This window comes from Labrus mixtus, chromosome 10, assembly GCF_963584025.1.
Source record: "Labrus mixtus chromosome 10, fLabMix1.1, whole genome shotgun sequence".
Classification (NCBI taxonomy): domain Eukaryota; kingdom Metazoa; phylum Chordata; class Actinopteri; order Labriformes; family Labridae; genus Labrus; species Labrus mixtus.
Genome location: NC_083621.1, coordinates 7,183,399 through 7,201,594, shown reverse-complemented (window position 1 = coordinate 7,201,594; position 18,196 = coordinate 7,183,399). Strand labels below are relative to the sequence as shown.

Genomic DNA, 18,196 nt, shown 5'->3' with positions numbered 1-18,196 from the left:
CACCACCAGGAGGCACGGTGGGGTTGCTCGAATCTCTGCATCCCTTGCAGTGGCTGACTTTAAACTTCTGTTTCGGATCTGAGACAAGATGCAATCTTCCCCACAGGCCTCGGGCTTATTGAGTCACAATGCTGCTACACTTCAAGTACATATGCGTCACGTGGACACGCGGGCTACTGCTCAGATTCCGATGGCTTATGAATAATATAGCACCAGTGGGCAGCAACAAATCACATGAATGCTACTTCATATTCTTAGCTCTTTTTTTGTTTTACTTGAAGACAGGGTTTGTGATTCAGCAAATGCCTTAATTAGCTGTAAATATGGTTCACTCAACTCTTCGCAGAGGGAGGAGTTGGACCATATGGCCTATTTAAAAAGCACTTTGTTCATTATTGTGAAAGGCTCCCTTCGGAGGAGAAGAAGAAAACCCAGGTAGAGGGTCAAGGTTTGAGGTGCAGAAAGAAGACATGACATATGGTTTGCTAATGATAACCAATATTGATGTTAATTTGGGCTAATTACAAGAGATGGGCCCGCTTCGACCCTCATCCAGGATTTTCCTGAGTCATTTGGCACAGCATATGGTGGAGGTGTTACCCCCTTCCCCATTAACAGCCACTGCCCGAGGAAAAATACTTGGGACAGAAGAAAGAGGAGGAGGGTCAGAAGGAGACAGGGGAGTTTATGCGATAAATGCAGCACGCAAAAGAAAAAGATGCAGAGTAAGAAATGAGCAGAGAAGAAATGAGCAGAGAGAGGGGGGGGGTTTAAGGAAAGGGGCTGAAGCAGTAGAAGAGGAGAAGAAGAAGAAGAAGAAGAAGAAGAAGAAGAAGAAAAGGGAGGCGAGCAGATGGAGGAAAGAGCATTGGAACAGGAGGGACTAGGGAGTAAAAGTTGCATGAGACCTGGCCATGGGGAGAAAGAAGTGAGGCAGAAAGAAGAGGGAGGGAGATTAAAGTAAGTATCAGACAGGAAAGTTCATTGGGTCCGAGAGAGCGGAGAAGGAAAGGAGAAACAGTTTTTGGGGCTGTGATGAGGCCTGGAAGAAGACGAAAAAGAGAAGATCTGGGTGGGGTTAAATGGTAATACATATTCCAAAGAATTGTTAGGAGACAGAGGCCTAGTCAGGATGATGGATGGATACATCAGTGGCAGACAGGCTTAAGAGCCTTTGGTTCATAGAACAGCATCCACTTTCCAAACTAATACTGTAACCTGATTCTGAATGTAGGACACTGGCAGGCCCAGGGCAGCTTGTCCTAAGCTAAGAATGACAAGTGCACCTTTTGGCAGAGCACAGAACAGATGTGCTTCATTGTTGTTTGTTGTTTTCAGCCAAACATTTCTCTGCTCTTTTCTTACACTCCCCCCCCCCCACACACACACACACATACACCCCCCCCCCCCCCCCCCCCCCCCCCCCCCCCCCATACACTCAAAGGCTTATATGGAAAGAAACAGTGAGGCTGTTTTTGTTCTGAGTGTAAAATAAGTAATTCAGAGCAGTAAACAAATTGAGAAATTTCTTGGAGCCTGTCAGTTCCTGAGGCTTATCCATGTTGCTCTTCTTGTTAAACGCTCCTCTTGTTTTCTACAAGCTCCACTGACTCTCAGTATTATTGCGGACTACTTTTCAAAAATGCCATCTGTATTTTTTCATAATTTTACTGCCTGGTATTATCGGTAAAAACAGCCATACTCTACTCTTAATTTTTTCCATCCACACCTGTAAGACACATGCTGTTGATTTAATATGATTGCAGCTTCATTGGGCATTTTTAATTTTATGACTGTCTTTCTTCATTTTTTATTCTTTTTTTCTGGCACAACAGGGCCTCCATAGTTTTGTGATCCTGTCAGGTAATTTGTCTTGGCTAAATTAGGTCATTAAACACTAAGGATGTTTGGTTTATGAGACTGGCATTGACAATATATTTCTGTAGTGATTAACAACTCTAACCTCCAAGTTGGAGTCGTGGACCGCTCTCCTCTTTGCTAATTTTCTCTGGGGAGAGAGGCGGCTGTTGGCTAATTACAAAGCAATCTGTGCTCCCAAAATATTTCCTCGTCTATAGTCATCCAGGAGGGAGATGCAATTTGGAGGGATGAACACTTACCTATTTTAAAGGAGAATGAAAATGTAACTCATACTCATTTCAATTCATACAAAAAAGGAATAGCTTGTGTCAAATTCAGCCATCGCTGTGGACAAAAAGCCATTGTTACCTGCTTTAACATTATAGCCACCAACTCACACTGGCCGAGCAAATCATCATTGAACAGAGGGACTGGCAACATCAGACACGGTTTCATTTTTTTCTATCAAAAAGAGTCGTGCAGAGGTGCCCTGTCAAAAAGGCAGACATGCACAGTAGTGATGGAGAATGATTGTGTTTGCCAGGTATGCTCTATTAATATAGCTGTGCAGCCTTTGTTTGGGCGATGAATGAGATGATGTGTGGCCGTAATGGCTCCTTAACAATGGCCAAGAGGTAGACGGGAGAGAGAAGAGAGGAAAGTCATCAATTGCAAGGGCGTAATAGAGGCAGAGATTGGTAGATTCCTGAGGTCCACTAGAGGTCAGTTGTAGTCTGGATGGAGTCACAATGCCTGAAGAGATGGATGTTGCTCCAAAGAACAACTCATACACGTCTGAAGTTCACTGGGGCAGAAGGATTGTCAGAAGTGAGGTGCGAGTGTGTGCACTACATCAGTGAAAGTAGACATTTTGGCTAACCTTGGTGGAAAGTCTGAGTTTATTGAAATCTGCAGCTGCGAAAGAAAATTATAGTTTTCAAAACGGTCAATCTTAGAAGGTGCATGCACACAATTTTAAAAGATTGTCTTCAAGTTGTATGATTGCTTTCTAAATCCCAAGCTGTTTCATTAATGCAACTTGGGAAGTATTTTAAATTAACTTGCAGAGACATAAAAACATGTAGAGAGCAGGCAAACTGTTGCAACATTTCCCAAAAAGTTTTTTGACTTTCTTAAGTTGTTTTCTAGAAGCAGCGATCGGTAGGATTGTAAAATACCCATAGGATTCAGGGTGCAAATTAATAATTTCATGGTATTGTTATTCACACAAAAGCTCTCACAGTATTTGAACCTGCTTATTGATTGTCTTTTGGGCTGAATTTTCCGACACAGTACTGTATGACTACCGACCCACAAATGACAGATGTTAGGCGTGTCCTTGAATGCACCAACAAGGAGATTTGTCTAAATAGCCCCTGCTTGTAACTTCATTACCAAGGTGAATGATAATGTGATTTCAGGACATTTGTAGACTTTGATAGATTACTCACCATCATCTCCAGGATGTTCTTTAAAGAAAGATAACATTGTATTCTATTTTCAGGAAAAAAATATGATTTTTTTTTTAAGGTCGCTTCCTCTTGTATTTCTGCACTTTTCGGCAGACATTTACTGATCCTGATATCTTATACCTTAATGATCCCTTCAGAGAAACGTAATGGATACTTGGATGGGGGAACTCCCTTTAGGGCTGAGAGTTTCCTGAAGACCGGGATCCTGTGTGTTGGTCTGCAGGAGGGTTGTTTCGGCACTGCCTTTTCTGATGATGAAAGATTGCTCGTCAAAGAGGAAAATTAAATTTCTGTACATATTTGGTACAATTTTTTTTACTAAAGTTTGCGTGATGTGGAAGTTAAGACAGGATCTGGCGCTGGATCTCGGTGCTGCATTGCACTTTTTTCAGATGTCATTCCCTGAAAATCACCTATGTGACAGGATGAGGGAGCAGAAAAGCCCCTTGTGTTTCCTCGAGCCTCTTGAGGCATCATTTAGGTGATGACAGGAGCTTGGTAAATGCTCAGGACAGCTCCTCTCATCCTCTCCACCCCCTCTTTGCCTCATCAGTGCTTGTGTAGTGCAGTGGAGGGGGTGTGTCTCTAGGTCTGGGCAGGGAGGCCTACAGGGAGAGGCTGATATAGACATCTCAATCTGTCTGCGTTGCTTATTCATCTCCCCCTGCCAGGGAGAAACTCAGCGGGCCGCCACCCTCTGACTCTGGGAGGAGGGCAGCACCAGCTTGTCATTACCAATCAGCCAGTGAAGCTGTCACCTACCCAGATAATTTGGATTCAGGCAGTATTGGATCTTTGTAAAAGTAAGTTTGTCCTTGAACTTAACCTTTGTTTGGACTCATATGGATTCCTTGAATTGTTCCTGCTGCATATCAGGGTAGTTTCAACTTGGTGCATAATGTTGATACTGACTAATTAAATTGTATGCAGATACAAAGACATCATACACTTTCTTGTAAAGGTTAGCTGAAGCCACATGAGCCCTGACACAAACTGCTGAAGTGATACTTTTACAAAGGAGACTCTCTTAGTGGAATGGATTTCCCTCACCCCGTGAGGACGGTCACTGCCTTTGCAAGACAAGCCTATTTTCTGCTGCAAGGACATGCTGGCCTCAATTCTGAACTAACAAGCATGTAAACTACACTCTCCTCAGGCTGAGACTGTATGGGGAAATTATTTGTGTGGCTGGATATGGGAGCTGGAGAAGAGTGTGTCAAAGATCAGAGCGTCTCTCCTCTCGTCTGAGCTTAACTCTCTGACTAGCTGCATGAATATGCATATTCAGCCTGTCAGATAATATTAGCCTTACATCACATAGCTTTTTTTCATCAAGCTAATCAGGGCTGATACTCATTTGTTTTCTCTATTTTTTTGTATCATGACCAAAATTGAGGCCAGAGAATATAATTGTGCTGGAAATCAAGAAGCAACTGAAGCATTTGAAGATGATTCACAACGTTCAGCCTCGCAGGATTTTGTTGTGTTTGGGCCAAAAAATGTTTACTTTGGAAATTGAAAAAGTTAAGTGGGCTTTTTTCATATTCTGGTAGCCTGGATGTAAACCGCTCTGTGTTCAAAACAAACTGTCATTTATTTAGATTGAGGGCACAGTTCACATGGCTGCAGAGATTCAAAATGGAAAAGCGTTATGCCCGGGGTCACTCGAGTATAAATCTGAAATAAATTGCATTATGGCCTTCTGGTCATGTGCAATAACAACACTGCATTGCAGAGTGATAAGCCTTTCTTGTTCCTCTTTATTATTAATTTATTTTCCTGCCTCTTGACTTTCAGGGTATGAAATCGCTGTCAGATAAAATGACTGAAGCAAGGAACTGCTATGCCATTAAAGAAATAATCATCAGACACCCTTGATGAGTCAGTCTAAAGGCAAGGATAAAGACACACACTGTCTGGCAAGAAACCCAATGACATTTCAATTTGAGCTTGTCAGAGCACTCTGCCTTCAGTCCCCGTCATGTCCTACTTTTCTGCCATTTAAAACCTTTTAATGCGTAAAAATATGTCGTTAAAATATAATATCCAGACAGCTGGATTTCTGTGAAGCTCTGATCCCTCCCAGGCAACGAGGACAACCATCACTGCTTTCATTAGAGAGAGGAGTTTGAGGATACCCCGAGTTACACGCCGGCATCGCTCCATGCAGAAGACCACTCCCTCTCTCTGTGTAATTTATGAGAAGTGCACTGCTCTGAACACCAGTCTTTTAATGCAGTTGGAACATGATCTCCTAGACAGGCTGTATAGATCTGAGAAAAAACACATAGCAATCAATGGCTTCCCTGAAAAGATACCAAAGGGTATAACACACACCTACTTGTTTAAATGTACCAGAGAAAGACTGAGTTTCTTCACAGGGCTCTTTGTAGTTCCCTGTTTGTAGTAACGTTCTTACACACACAGGTCGTTCTTTCCCCCCACTATAGGCTATAAGCTTTACTCCCAATTGAGACAAACTGTCGTATGACACAGTAGGCAAGGCCAGGTGCTTCTCAGCCTGTCACTGGCTTTTAAAAAATATATCCCCCTGCATGACTTGAACATTTTATGACTCTATTATTGGGTGTTTGCTAGTTTCCTGAACAAGTTGCCCCTCTGGACAACAGCAGCCATCCATTTAGAAACAATGCTCTGCCTCCCTCCTCTTCATTTTCCTCGCTAAAGCGCCTGCATCCATTTGCCGGGTGCTGCTCGTCTGCCGTGTTCAGCGAGATTCATTTTCTGTGGGGGGAAATTGGTGTGCTGATTGGCCTCTTTACTCATGGATTAGCCATTAAAAAGCTGTTAGGGACTCTCTCACTATCTGCTCAGTGCAATCATCGCACCAGAGATAAGGTCATTATTACAGCGTGTGCAGAGAGGTTAACATCCCCCTTGATCTCTGCTCGCTCGCTGTAGATTGGTGCATGCACGTGAATGAGGTAATGGACAAATTATTGCTCCCTTTGAGATATAATTGCTGTTGAGTCTGTATCATCCCATTGGAAAAAGCCATTAAGAGCTTTTGAAAGTCTGTGTACATTAGTTTGTTTCTCATACTCTGTTGTTTACATTACAGCCAGCGCAGCAGTTTTCAGTCAATTTCTTTGTCTTATTAATTCTAAGTGAGGCCATAGTTCAGGGATACATTTCATGGAATACAGCTACAGTGTTGACTGCCTTTACTTTAACACATCTCAAGCTATTGTGCAGTAGAGCATTGCAACTCCGGTTGATAATTAACAGTGTAGGAGGAGGTGAGATACAAGAAGTAGATCCAGGAGGAAGAAGAAGAAAGACTCCTGAAGTTCTCTACTATTAGGCCACGTCACGGTCGCTTCTATCCAAACTTTCCGACAGGAGGTCAGGACACCCGCAGCTTCATTTATTCTCTTGACCCGATTCTGTTACGACCCAAGACAAATTATACTTTTAACTGCTTTTTCTGGCTTGTCTTCTCCCTAATGGTAAACGCACCATGTCCTGACTTAGCGATCCAAAAGTCAGAGATGTTACACGCCGCCTATTTTATTCGAGGCACTCAGGTAACAGTTATAAAAGGAACTGCCACAGCAAAGCAGATTGCTTTGGTGCAGAGACAAGCTCGGCCTCGTGGGTAAGGTATTTCAGTGAACAGCACTGGACCACTGTGGTTCTCCTGATCAGACAAAGAAATATGCATGGCCCCCAAGCTCCTTGGGACACAGCAATCAATTTTCTGATCTTACATCTGTAACCTCCTAAATGTCCTCACACGCTCATGGGATGTTCGTTTAAAGGCATTTGTATGACATTGAAACTGGTGTGTGGACATTTGTCAGCATTTACTTGATTAGTGCAACTGTTTTGTTTGGTTACAGCTCGAATCTGTCTTGGTTGTATTTCACAGTGTGAGTCTGCATGAAGGAAGTGTGTCCTAATAACTAAAAAAAAAGGTGTTCATATGTGTTTTTTTTTAGGTGGGCCCTCAAGATGGATGTCATCTCACTGCGACTGCTGCTGCAAGAGCCACAAAAGCGAGCGAGAGGGCGAGAGCGGCACCTCCTTCAACGAGCTCTCCACTTCTTGTTCTGAGACCCAGTCGGAGGCCAGCTCCCCTCAAGGAACCGTGATCTGCGGCCCCGTTAGTCGGCAGTCCCACATCCAGACGCTGGACCGTCCCATGCCGAAAGGACCGGGTCACATGATGCACCATGCAGAGATGCGCCGCAAGACGGACGTTCTCCGGGTGAGAACCTTTGGAGTCAGGGAACGAGAGGCCGCCAAGAGGAAAGCAAACAAGGAGAAGATGACTCCAGAGCAGGAGCTGGAGAAATGCATCCAGGATTTCCGGCGCATTAGGATTCCCGATCGCTTTCCAGAGAGGAAGTACATGTGGCAATCAGAGCTCCTGAGAAAGTACCGTCTCTAAAAAATGAGTGTGATAGAAGAGGAGAGATTGAGGTATCACGTCAACAACTGTATTAGGTGAAAGGACTACACCCTCTAAGACACACACTGTATTAAACAAATGGCCACTTTCCCGCCAGCATGAGTAGCTGAGCACACAAGGTACAAGGCAGCGTGAGTCCTTGATTTGTAAAGTCTGCACAGTGTTGTGTGTAATATGCACATGTGTAAATCAGGTTACTCCTGTTGGGGCTTACATCACCTAAACGTGTTCTCCCTTCAGAGAGCCGGGTGCAAGTCACATAAAGGCTACTATGTCACTAGTTGAAGCAACAAAGCAACCTCAGGGGCAACATGTCGATTCATCAACCTATCACTTACTGTTTGTGCTATTTCCCACAATTACTGTTTTTTAAACATGGATGTACCCAGAAGGTGCTTTGAGTTAGCGATTGAATATCACTAATAACACATAAACTTATAGTAGGCTTCGGTAAAGGCACTGCATGTCATTTCACCCCTAGCATAAATATGCAATATCAAACAAACTTCGATTCACTATTTTGTGTGACGGGTAAAAGTGATGTGTTATGACTGACCGTTAATTAAATGAGGAAAGCACTGCCTAGATCTGTTTGCAATTGTAAAAATATTGTCAATATATGTTGGATAGATGATATTGTGTAGGTAGAGTATATAATGTCAATGGATATTTGACGAATCCTTGATTGTAAGTGTGCAAAAAAATGCTAATAAATGGATTAGAATTGTACTTATTTTTAGTGGATGTTCTTATGACCATTGAGATTTACTTCAAGAATTCTCTTTCAATCTATTTTTTAAAATGACTTTACATAAAAGCCTGAAAGAATGACTGCCTAAGCATAGCAGCCATAAACAGAGAGGCATGTGAAGCTCTATATTTCTCCACACATTGAAGAGATTTTGCACAGAGCTATTAAAAGAGCTAGTTCGGAGGGTGGTGGCTTTTGTCTTTGGTTTAACATTTCCAAAGCCAAAAAAAAAACAGAGGATCAAAAGAGGTTTATATTTATATTTATATTATTATGGATGTTAGCATTTCTTGATTCCAACATTTCAACAATTTTAACTGGGTTACATGTTAAATTAAAGAAGGTGTCAGCTGGAGACCATAAAAAGTCAGCCAGAGACAACAAATCAAAGAAAAGTAAAATGACTACACGCATCTACAGCGAAACAAGATGCCCAAAGTTTTCATTTGAAATGCTTTTCTAAATGGTTAAAATACTTAAAGTTGTTAAAGAGCAGGTGCAAAAAAAAAATACAGTTTCTAAAGGCATAATGCAACATAGTGCTTCAGTTCAGGGTTTCTTCACTGCACGGTGCTCTGTTAGACACGACACAGCTTATCTGGGACACTTGACCAAACTACAAAGCCTTCATTAATCTTATAAGTAACAGCCGTGCTTTTTCACCTACAGTAGATACTCGTTGTTAAGAAGGCCTAGCTAGCTAAATGGCACTTTCCAGCTATTAAAACAACTGGCTTTAGCATGTGTCCGTGCGCTGTAAGTAACAGACGTTGAAAGATTTGTTGATACTAATTCAACAGCCACCCACTAACCAACTAACCCCTCACAAACCAGGTGTTATTTAAATAGTGTAACAGATATTCTCTTTGTGGGACTTTTAACTGTGCCTCATCCTCTTGAGAGGATCTCCAGGAAACATGTAGAGAACCATAGCTGTGCATAGCGAGCACCGTTAACATAGGGAGCACTATTTTTAGCAAACAGATTTCTGCTGTGTCGCCACAGTGCATCCGTAAGGAGCGACGCTTGGGGACCTTATCGCTGCGACCCAAAAAGCAACCCGAGTGATGATAGATGAAGAACATGCTTCCCCCCGTTGGGACAGTGAGTGTCCTACAACAGGAGTTCAGAGGAAAAGCTTTGAGATATATCCATCTCCATATGCTGAAATGGTATGAAAAGAACCAGATATTAATGTGCTGCAACAAATATAACCATTTAGTCCTTCCTTTGTCAAAAATAAAATAAAATAAAAACTTTAATCATGTGTGAAAGACATCAGCCTTTCACCATATGTTAGAGAAAGAAATTGCTTAATAATCAAGCCTTTTTAGAGTCTTTATTAACTTCTGCTTAGCTGCGAAGAGATATGGTTCAGTATGTGAATGGATTTCGGGAAGCTCATAAAAAAAGGTCATTCGATTCTTAATACCCCAGCAGAGAATAAAATAGCAAAAACCTGGAAGGGGATTGTAACATAATGAATTTGTCAGGGATATAGTGACCAGTCTTCATCTCCTCAGCTCAGCTTCAGGACCCATATCTCTTCCTCTCAGCCTCATTTCAATAGGAACACAGCATGAAATCGCTCAGCTTGAAATCCAATGCCCCTTTCCCCATCTGTGAAAACCAGATCCGGTTTGGATTGCGATCGCCTTGCACACAATCTGAATCCCTAACAGCCCAATGAAAAATCAATGAATCTGTTTTTGCATATCAAATGTACACTCTGCCACAGGCATGCATGGCCCTGGCCTGGCCCAGGTGACCTTGATGGCCTATCCCACTGAACCACCTGAGCTGCTTCCGTTACGGATCAATATCCTCAGATCCTGGCCTTGGCCTTACAGTCTTTACACATGATCGATAACCAACATCCTCCTCTAGGATGAAAAGTAAAATTAAACCTTCAATCAAAAAACAAAAAAAACACTGCCACCGCTAACCACCCTCAATTATCCTGCAGGGTTGCCTGCAGGCCTTGCATTTCCCACAATAGCTTTCTTTAGCACAAGACAGTTCTGATGTTGTAATTACAGCGCCTGTATTACATAGAAAATAATTGCTAAGCCTGGACACAAGAGTGGCAGAATAACCCTGTTTACCAATTATTAAAGGACCAGAAATGATTTGCATTCACATGTAAAATAATGGAGGCATGAATTAAACCAAGCAAACAGGATTTCATGTTTTCATACAATGAATATAAGGAATAGACTATTTTGTTGGAGTTGAAGACACTTTAATTCACTTACCCTAACATTATAAGTCTGAGGTGGTAACTGGTATTGATGCAATGCACAGCCGGCTCAGGATCATTTCTGCTAAGGTTTACACCTGAAATAGAAACATTAAATATCTCATTTAAATCCTTCCTCTGGAAAAATACCCAAACCCTTATTGGGAGACAAGTTGTTGCCTGCAGCTTGTCTCCTTAAATATCCAGCACCAGCATGTTTTTCTGTTCACTCGTCTAATTTTAGATGACTAACATCACAAAGTTTTTTTTAAACGCTGGGGAAGTGAATGGAAATGTGGCTGACTAACTGTGAGGCTGTCTGCTGATATTTGCATATTTGTTCCTCATGATGGCAAAAAAAGGGTATTCCCAGGGCTTGGCTATAGTAGGCAGATAATGATCATAAGTAAAGGCTTTTGGCTCACTAAAAATTTGTAACGGTTAAAATTGGATTGCCCAAAAGAAACTTTTATGAATAATCTTAGTAAAGTAAAAGTTTTGTTTTAACATCACTCCTCTAAGGAACATATTCCCATTAGTATCTCTTATTTTATTTATTTATAATATATTTCATAGATTTCTATGGCAGAGTTGATGTCTCTCTCTTTGAAGCTACATTGTGCTCCGATCTGCAGTTATATTAAACCTACAAACTGTGTGCTCTTTCATGAGAAGCCTGCAGGGACCTATCCAGAGAAACAGGAGCCAATTTGCAGCCTTGGAGCACATTCGGGGTCTCTTTATGGCCTGATTCTGCCAACACCAACATGTAGAGATACCCACTGAACATAGTACAAATTAATCCAGGGGAGGAAGTGACAAAATCAAAGAGATTTTCTCCGGAAAGTATATATATATATTCTGCATAATGGAACTTCCCAGCTAGAACTCACATAGATATAGTCTTTGATGCCCCCCCTCCCCCCAAGCCCCTGTTTCTGTCTGCTTTAATCTGATCCCAACTTGACCTTTTTCTGTCCATTTTATAAAAAATGTGGTAATTGGCTTCCATGAACACGCTCTACTTCGATATATTTGGGGAATGACATGCGGGAAAGGAGCAGCAGGTCGCAGTCCGGGCTGTTATCCTTTGTTTATGAGGTGTGCAAACTAACTGTGAGGCTAACAAGTGCTCCAAAATCTTTTAATTTACCTCTGGTGTTATGACGACATGCCTGACTTTGAATTTTATTTGTCCATGCTCTGCATTATCTAAGATTTCTGCTGACAGCCAATAAAAATGAAGTAAACATTTTTGTTATAAAAGCACTTAAATACTATGTTATAAAATGCAACAAAACATTGTCCAAGTTACCCCAGAAAGTCAACAGATGATAGAGGGAACGTGGGGTTTATATTAACCTATAGACATCAGGGATTTCATTCAACAATAAGACAAAAGGGTTAACTGAGAAGTCTTACCATTCGATAACCAGACTAAGAAATATCCACAGGTAAAATTACAGCAAGGTCCAGCAGGTGAAAACACAGGCAGCCACGAGAACGACAAGAAGCAGGGTTGAAGAAAGTTTGCTGCACAAAACTAAACAAGAACAGTACTCAATGGTGAATGACTTTCTTACCTGACGAAGAGTTCCTCCAACAAAAAAAGGTGGACCATGAGATCAGTGGAGTATTATTGAGTTACAATTCTGTGAGCAACACACACAAAACTCCATATCCATTATTTGATAAGAGATCACATTTGAAGTTGTGAGAAAGTACGTTTATGTTCTGTGAGTTTTTGTGAAGTAACCGTTTTGGTGAAGCTTTATAATTATTATTTTAATCTAACCTTTATTTAACAAGGAAAAGTTAGTTGAGATTGAAAAAGAGACAGAGAGCAGCACAGTTAACACACTTTCCAACAAACAATGAGTATAATAAACTAAAAATACAGGACATAACAAGTCCAACTAAGTGTTTGTCAATTCACTCACAATTCTAAATAGTTTATATCGGGCAAAACCTCTACAGCCGGATGTGCTTGCCCCCAAGTCAATACATTAAATTACTTAACATCATCCAATGAGACCAGTTTGTTAAGTTCAGGGCTTCTTGTTATTTGTTCCAACTAAAGGGAGCCGCAACTTAGAAAAGAAAGGCATGTTTTGATAAGTTGGATTTACTGGTCTTGGTTATGAGTCACTTTTTTGATCATGAACACATGATCAGCACCAGAAAATTAAGATGTCTCTTATCAAATAAAGCCCATGGTAGTCAGAAGGCCTTTTTAACCACTCACGTGCAATACAATGAAATGCATAAACACCCGATGATGCAGTCGCTCACACATACACACACTGTAATGACAGGTGTCAGTCAATAGTGCTGATTCAGCAGGCATCGAGTCCAAGCTAATTCTACTTCCCCCCCCGTGGCGCCCTATCTGCGCTCTCAGCTCGCTGCTCCGGCGCCAGCACATTGAACACACAATCATTCACCTCCACGCACGGCGACTGCTGCATAACAGTTAGCTATCTGCAATATGTGTGCAGCTTTTCACATTCTTGGACAGGCTATATCTCCAGTCCCCCCCCGTGGGATCCATCCAGCCTGCTGCTCTGCACAAAAACAATGCTCTGAATCCAGGTGCAGAGTCCTAATTGGTCAAAATCTCAAGCAATCCTGAGCATGCACAGGAGATAGCGAGCTTACTGCATGCTCACCTGGGCTCCCCTGGGATGAAGAGTTCACTCATGGGTGCAGAATGGTAGAAAAAAAACGAGGGTGCAATAGAACAGGAGCTCCCCTCCCTTGTTACGAGGTCAGTGAAGTGAACTTGAATCTCTGCAGCATTTGTGCAGGTGTACATAATGTCGTTTTTTTTTTTAAACATTTTCACTCTGCAGCTGATTTACAGCCAAAGTGTCTTCCACTCGTCATTTTCCCCCTCATTACCTTATCCCTTTCTCAAGGACTGCTCTTGAGAATATACAGGCTCAATTAAGCCGTTCTGACGGGGAATCCCATTGCTCATAAATCAACACTGAGGGCTACTGATCAGTGCTGCTACGCCACAGTATAAAAGTGGTGCGTGCTGCTCAGCAGGGCAGAGGCTGTTATAAATCAAAGGAAGAGTACAGAGTGTACTGCAGAGGGTAAAATAATGTAGGGCACCGTATCATAAATCTGAAAATAATCACTGATTGTGTGATATCAGACAATGAATAAGGCAGGACAGGTAAACAGTGGACAAGGACTTACTCACCTTCTTATCAGAAGTCAGACAGTTAGGAGGCTGGAGTCATGGCAGGAACCTTTTATACTTTGAATCTTATTGCAGAGTTTGTCAGGATGTTATTATACCCGGGGGAAAAAAAGATTTCACTCCTCTCTAGAGCCAGATTTGTACAGTCTAAATGTGCTGCACTCAGCTAACGTGTCGGCCTATTAAAAAATCAGAAGGGGAACACTGTCTTAATTCCTCCCAACATTTTCCCAGCGCTGTGCAATTAGAACTGCATCCCAGAAACTATACCTCCAGGTGCCATTGCTTTATAAAACATCCTCAAATAGCTTCAGAGCACTTTTCTTTATGTGTAGCCCCTTTTTTAGCATATAAGCAAGATAAAGACTATGTTCACTGTTAATTTCTCTCACGCCTCTTAACAAGGGCCTTGGGAGAAAGCCTGCTCTCAAGGCATTATACAGAGCTTTCCCAGTGTAAGGAAATAATCTCAGTATTAAACTTGAGTGTTCAATTTGACTCCATAGCACACAGGGGGTTTAATGAAAACAAATCTTTTGCATGACTTGTGTGGTGTGAGCTTAAAACTCTCTGATAGAAGTTTAAAGCCTTGTTTGAGGGTCAGACTTGTCATATAAGTCAGCTGAAGTTTCTGTGTATTGAATTTGTTTTCATATTGGAGCGAATGACAGTGTAGATGACAATCATGAGGCAGACAAACGCAGAGTAGGGACAATTCGATCTCCCAGTCTGTCTCAATTCTTTGAATGCAATCCAATCTATTTCAGTGGTAATCTGTTGTTTTAAACGAGTGAGTACAGCTCCACACAGAAGCGGCATACTAATACCAAATACATCTAGCTATATTCATTAAACAGCATTCTTTCCTCTGGAGAAATCATTATATCAGTGTTATCGTCTTCATCTGTTGCAGGACAGCAGGATGTATCTTTGAGGGTAAGCGTAAAGTATTTTTACAAATCCGTGTGAATTATGCATGTAAGAAACCCTTTATATTTCCCGTGGAGCCCCAGAGTAATCCTTCCAGAGATTAAATGTTGGACCCAGATGGTGGGCATGTTGCATCCACATCGGCTGACCTGCTAACATTGCCGTGATTATCAACAGTGCACTAAACATATCTGCACGGATTACTTTGAAGCATTTCAAGATTGGAAATATGAAATTCTGTTATTAAATTCTACAAATGAAAATCCAAATTGTTTGTTGTGGTGACTTAAAAAATAATGTTATATACATTGTCAGGCCAGTTTACAGCAGATCAAAAACCAAATGATAGTGGACCAAACATACAGTGCTTAATCTACATACAGAACCAGTGGAGTGAGAAAAAAAAACATGGACTTATGTAAACAAATTATTTGTTAGAAGTCCTGTTAGCAAGGAAAGTAGTTTGGTAGTAAAGGCTCACCAACGTTCACATTATTCACAACAAGACTTTATGAACCACATTTCATGACAATAAATATAATTGTTGTAGAGACATTTCACTGAAAACAATCAATTTCAACCTGCTGAAAACACACATTGCCCTTAAACTATGGATGTCAGCACAAAAATGTTAGAAGAATCCCTCCAGCAGATGTCCATATATTTCATGGAATGAATACATGTTTTTACTTAAGAACAGGAAAACTCAAAGTTAGAGGCATTAATGCTCAGGAGACCATGAATGCCTGCAAAATTTCGACCAAACTTGCAAACCCCCGAGTCAGGCATCTAGCGGGGCTAAAAATATAAATATAAAAAAATAATATTCGCTGTGGGATGAGGGATGGTGATGAGTTTTTTATTTAGTCTGGTTGCAGTTTTATGAGGACTCTTTTTTTGCATGAAGACTTGTGTAGTTTTGATGCTTGTGTAAGGCCAGTGGTTGTTTGTGTGTGTAAAATTGTAAACAGCAAATACAGAAGAGCAGATGCTGTTCCCTCCTGTAGCAGTGAAAGTGTTAAGACCCCTGCACTCTCATTAATCTCTATTGGCCTGTGTCACTGCTCAGAAAGAAAAGCCAGATTACTCCCATCCCTGGCCTCAGACTCTCATTTAGCCGCGTACTTCCAGCCATTATTCAGCCATCATAGCAACGCCACAAAACAAATGGTATTTACCTCAAAGGCCATATTACCTCAGGCTGGAGGAAAAGCGAGCGGGGGAGCTGAGAGTAAGGCAAAAACAAGAGTTTGAAACTCATCATGGAGCTGCCGTACATTCACTTCTTCTGCCAGTCTGAAGCTGTCATCCGTCATATGAGAACATGACAAATGGCTGAAATGAGCTGGAGAAGGATTTGACACAGATGTCTGACATCACCATCTAATCCTTCACTACGCTCTGGAAATGCCGCCATGGGATGGACTGGATTGCCATGGCAACAAACTCAAAAATAATCCTGCAGACCCCGAAAGCATGTTTGATTGGGTTTGATTTTGATTGTGGTATTAAATCACAGCCTGCTTCTGCGCCAAAGAATGACTGATCTTCCAAATTAGGGCGCTGTTAATTAGTCACCCTCATGACAGTCGATCACAGGCTAAATCAGAGATCTCAAACATACAAGCTTCTTATGAAGCTGAACCAAAGCTTAGCCTTAAAAGTGCCACTGATTAAATCTGCTTCAGCCTTGTTGTTTAAAGTCTCATTTTTCCGGGTTAAATGTCAACATCTGGACCTCACAGTGCTTTCACAAGAGGTCAGGCTGGAAAGAAGCAAAGTTAGTCAAGGTCAAAGAGAATGAAAAGGCGAGTGGCGATATCGAGCTGAGTTTGTGTGTGATAAATCCAAAGATGGGTGCCAGCCATGAGTCAGGGACAGGTCTGCTGTGTGATTAACTTTAGATAAAGGAGACTACAGAGCGGGCCAAGCAGGATCAGAGCTCCTTGAACAAATAGGGACGAGGCTTACATGCAGGTTGAAGAATGCCTCGCTCTCCACAGGATCCTAATCTGTTATTCTTCAAGAGAACAACTCACATAGAGTGTTAAAAAAAAAAAAAAAATGTCATAAAATTACATTGCTGACAATGACAAAACAGTATCTAGTTACTGCTGCTCTGAGTGTATGCGTGTGTGTGTGTGTGTGTGTGTGTGTGTGTAGAGGGGAGAAAGAGAGAGGGAGAAAGCCTTGAGCAAAAGCTGAAACCCCTCAGAGGAACTGGTGACATTTCTCGGTTTGGCGCAGCATACAGATTACATCCACGGTTTAACAGGAGTCGTGATCTGGCCTCTAGATGGCATTAAGTGTCACCTTAATCACTCCTGACACAATTTTAATCACCGCCATGACTCCATCCACCATTTAAGGCTACAGGATAATGAAGAACTTCACCAGTAATTTAATAATAAATATTATAGGAACCTTTTTTGTCACATTTATATTTTCATTTTCTTGCATCCTCAACCTCTATTTGTCAGTCTTCCTTCGAAGGTGCGCACAACAGGTAATTTACTAAACCTTTACCTAATTGGAGTGCTGTATTACAGATGTGTTTTTGTAAGGGATGTTCATGACTATTGATGAGGCAGACAGAGAAAGGAAGACGTTGCATAACCTAGTTTTGATGCTCTGAGTCTTTCTCCAAAATTGATGCAGAGCAAACAGTGCAATAATGTCCCATTCTGCCTGCTGAATTGGAATTAGATGCACACAAAAGCACATCAAATTAAAGGGGTTTGTTCCATGGGAGATGAGTGAAAGAAACTCAGCCAGTCATTTCAGATGCGAATTACTTTCATCACCCGCACACGTACGGCAGGCCATAATAATCCTGTTACCACGTTTACTTTGTGAAAGATAATTTTCCTGTTCAGAGTCTTGAGGGAGGATAAATAGAGGCCGCTTCTTTTCTTATTCATGGACCATGCGGCGTACTGTACGTGGGTACACGACCACATGATTATCATCCTTCATGGAAAGAGCTAAGTCTTTGTCTGTATTTCTGCTTCACCTTGAAGCTTTTTGGCATGTTGCTCTACTCAGAAGACGTGGCTGGCATTGAAAAACATTTTTTCTTTTTGTCAAAACACACAATGAAAACACAAAAAACTGCAATGTGTTTCATTCAGAAAACTCTCTACCTGTAATGTGGCTCCCCCAACCCGAAGTGTTTTTTTTTCCTTCTGACAAAAGACATTTTTGGAAAAAATTGGTCTTAGACGTGTAATTCAATTTAAAAATAATGTTAAGCAGTTTCCTGAATCAGCTGTTTTGAGAAAGCAAAACTGAGAAAGGT

General features: G+C 41.5%; 1 protein-coding gene across 3 annotated transcripts; it reads left to right on the top strand.

Moving 5' to 3' along the window:
• Nucleotides 1–804: 804 nt before the first annotated feature.
• On the top strand, nt 805–8,496 carry LOC132981759 (BTB/POZ domain-containing protein KCTD16-like). 3 transcript variants are annotated; one of them, XM_061047811.1, is made up of 2 exons: nt 805–979; nt 7,295–8,496. In XM_061047811.1, exon 2 carries the CDS (start codon nt 7,312–7,314, stop codon nt 7,744–7,746), a length of 435 nt encoding a protein of 144 aa, XP_060903794.1. In that variant the 5' UTR covers nt 805–979; nt 7,295–7,311; the 3' UTR covers nt 7,747–8,496. The 3 variants fall into 3 exon arrangements, with proteins under 3 accessions (XP_060903794.1, XP_060903793.1, XP_060903795.1); XM_061047810.1 differs by lacking the exon at nt 805–979 and adding an exon at nt 3,954–4,135; XM_061047812.1 differs by lacking the exon at nt 805–979 and adding an exon at nt 6,222–6,277.
• The last annotated feature ends 9,700 nt before the right edge of the window (nt 8,497–18,196 follow it).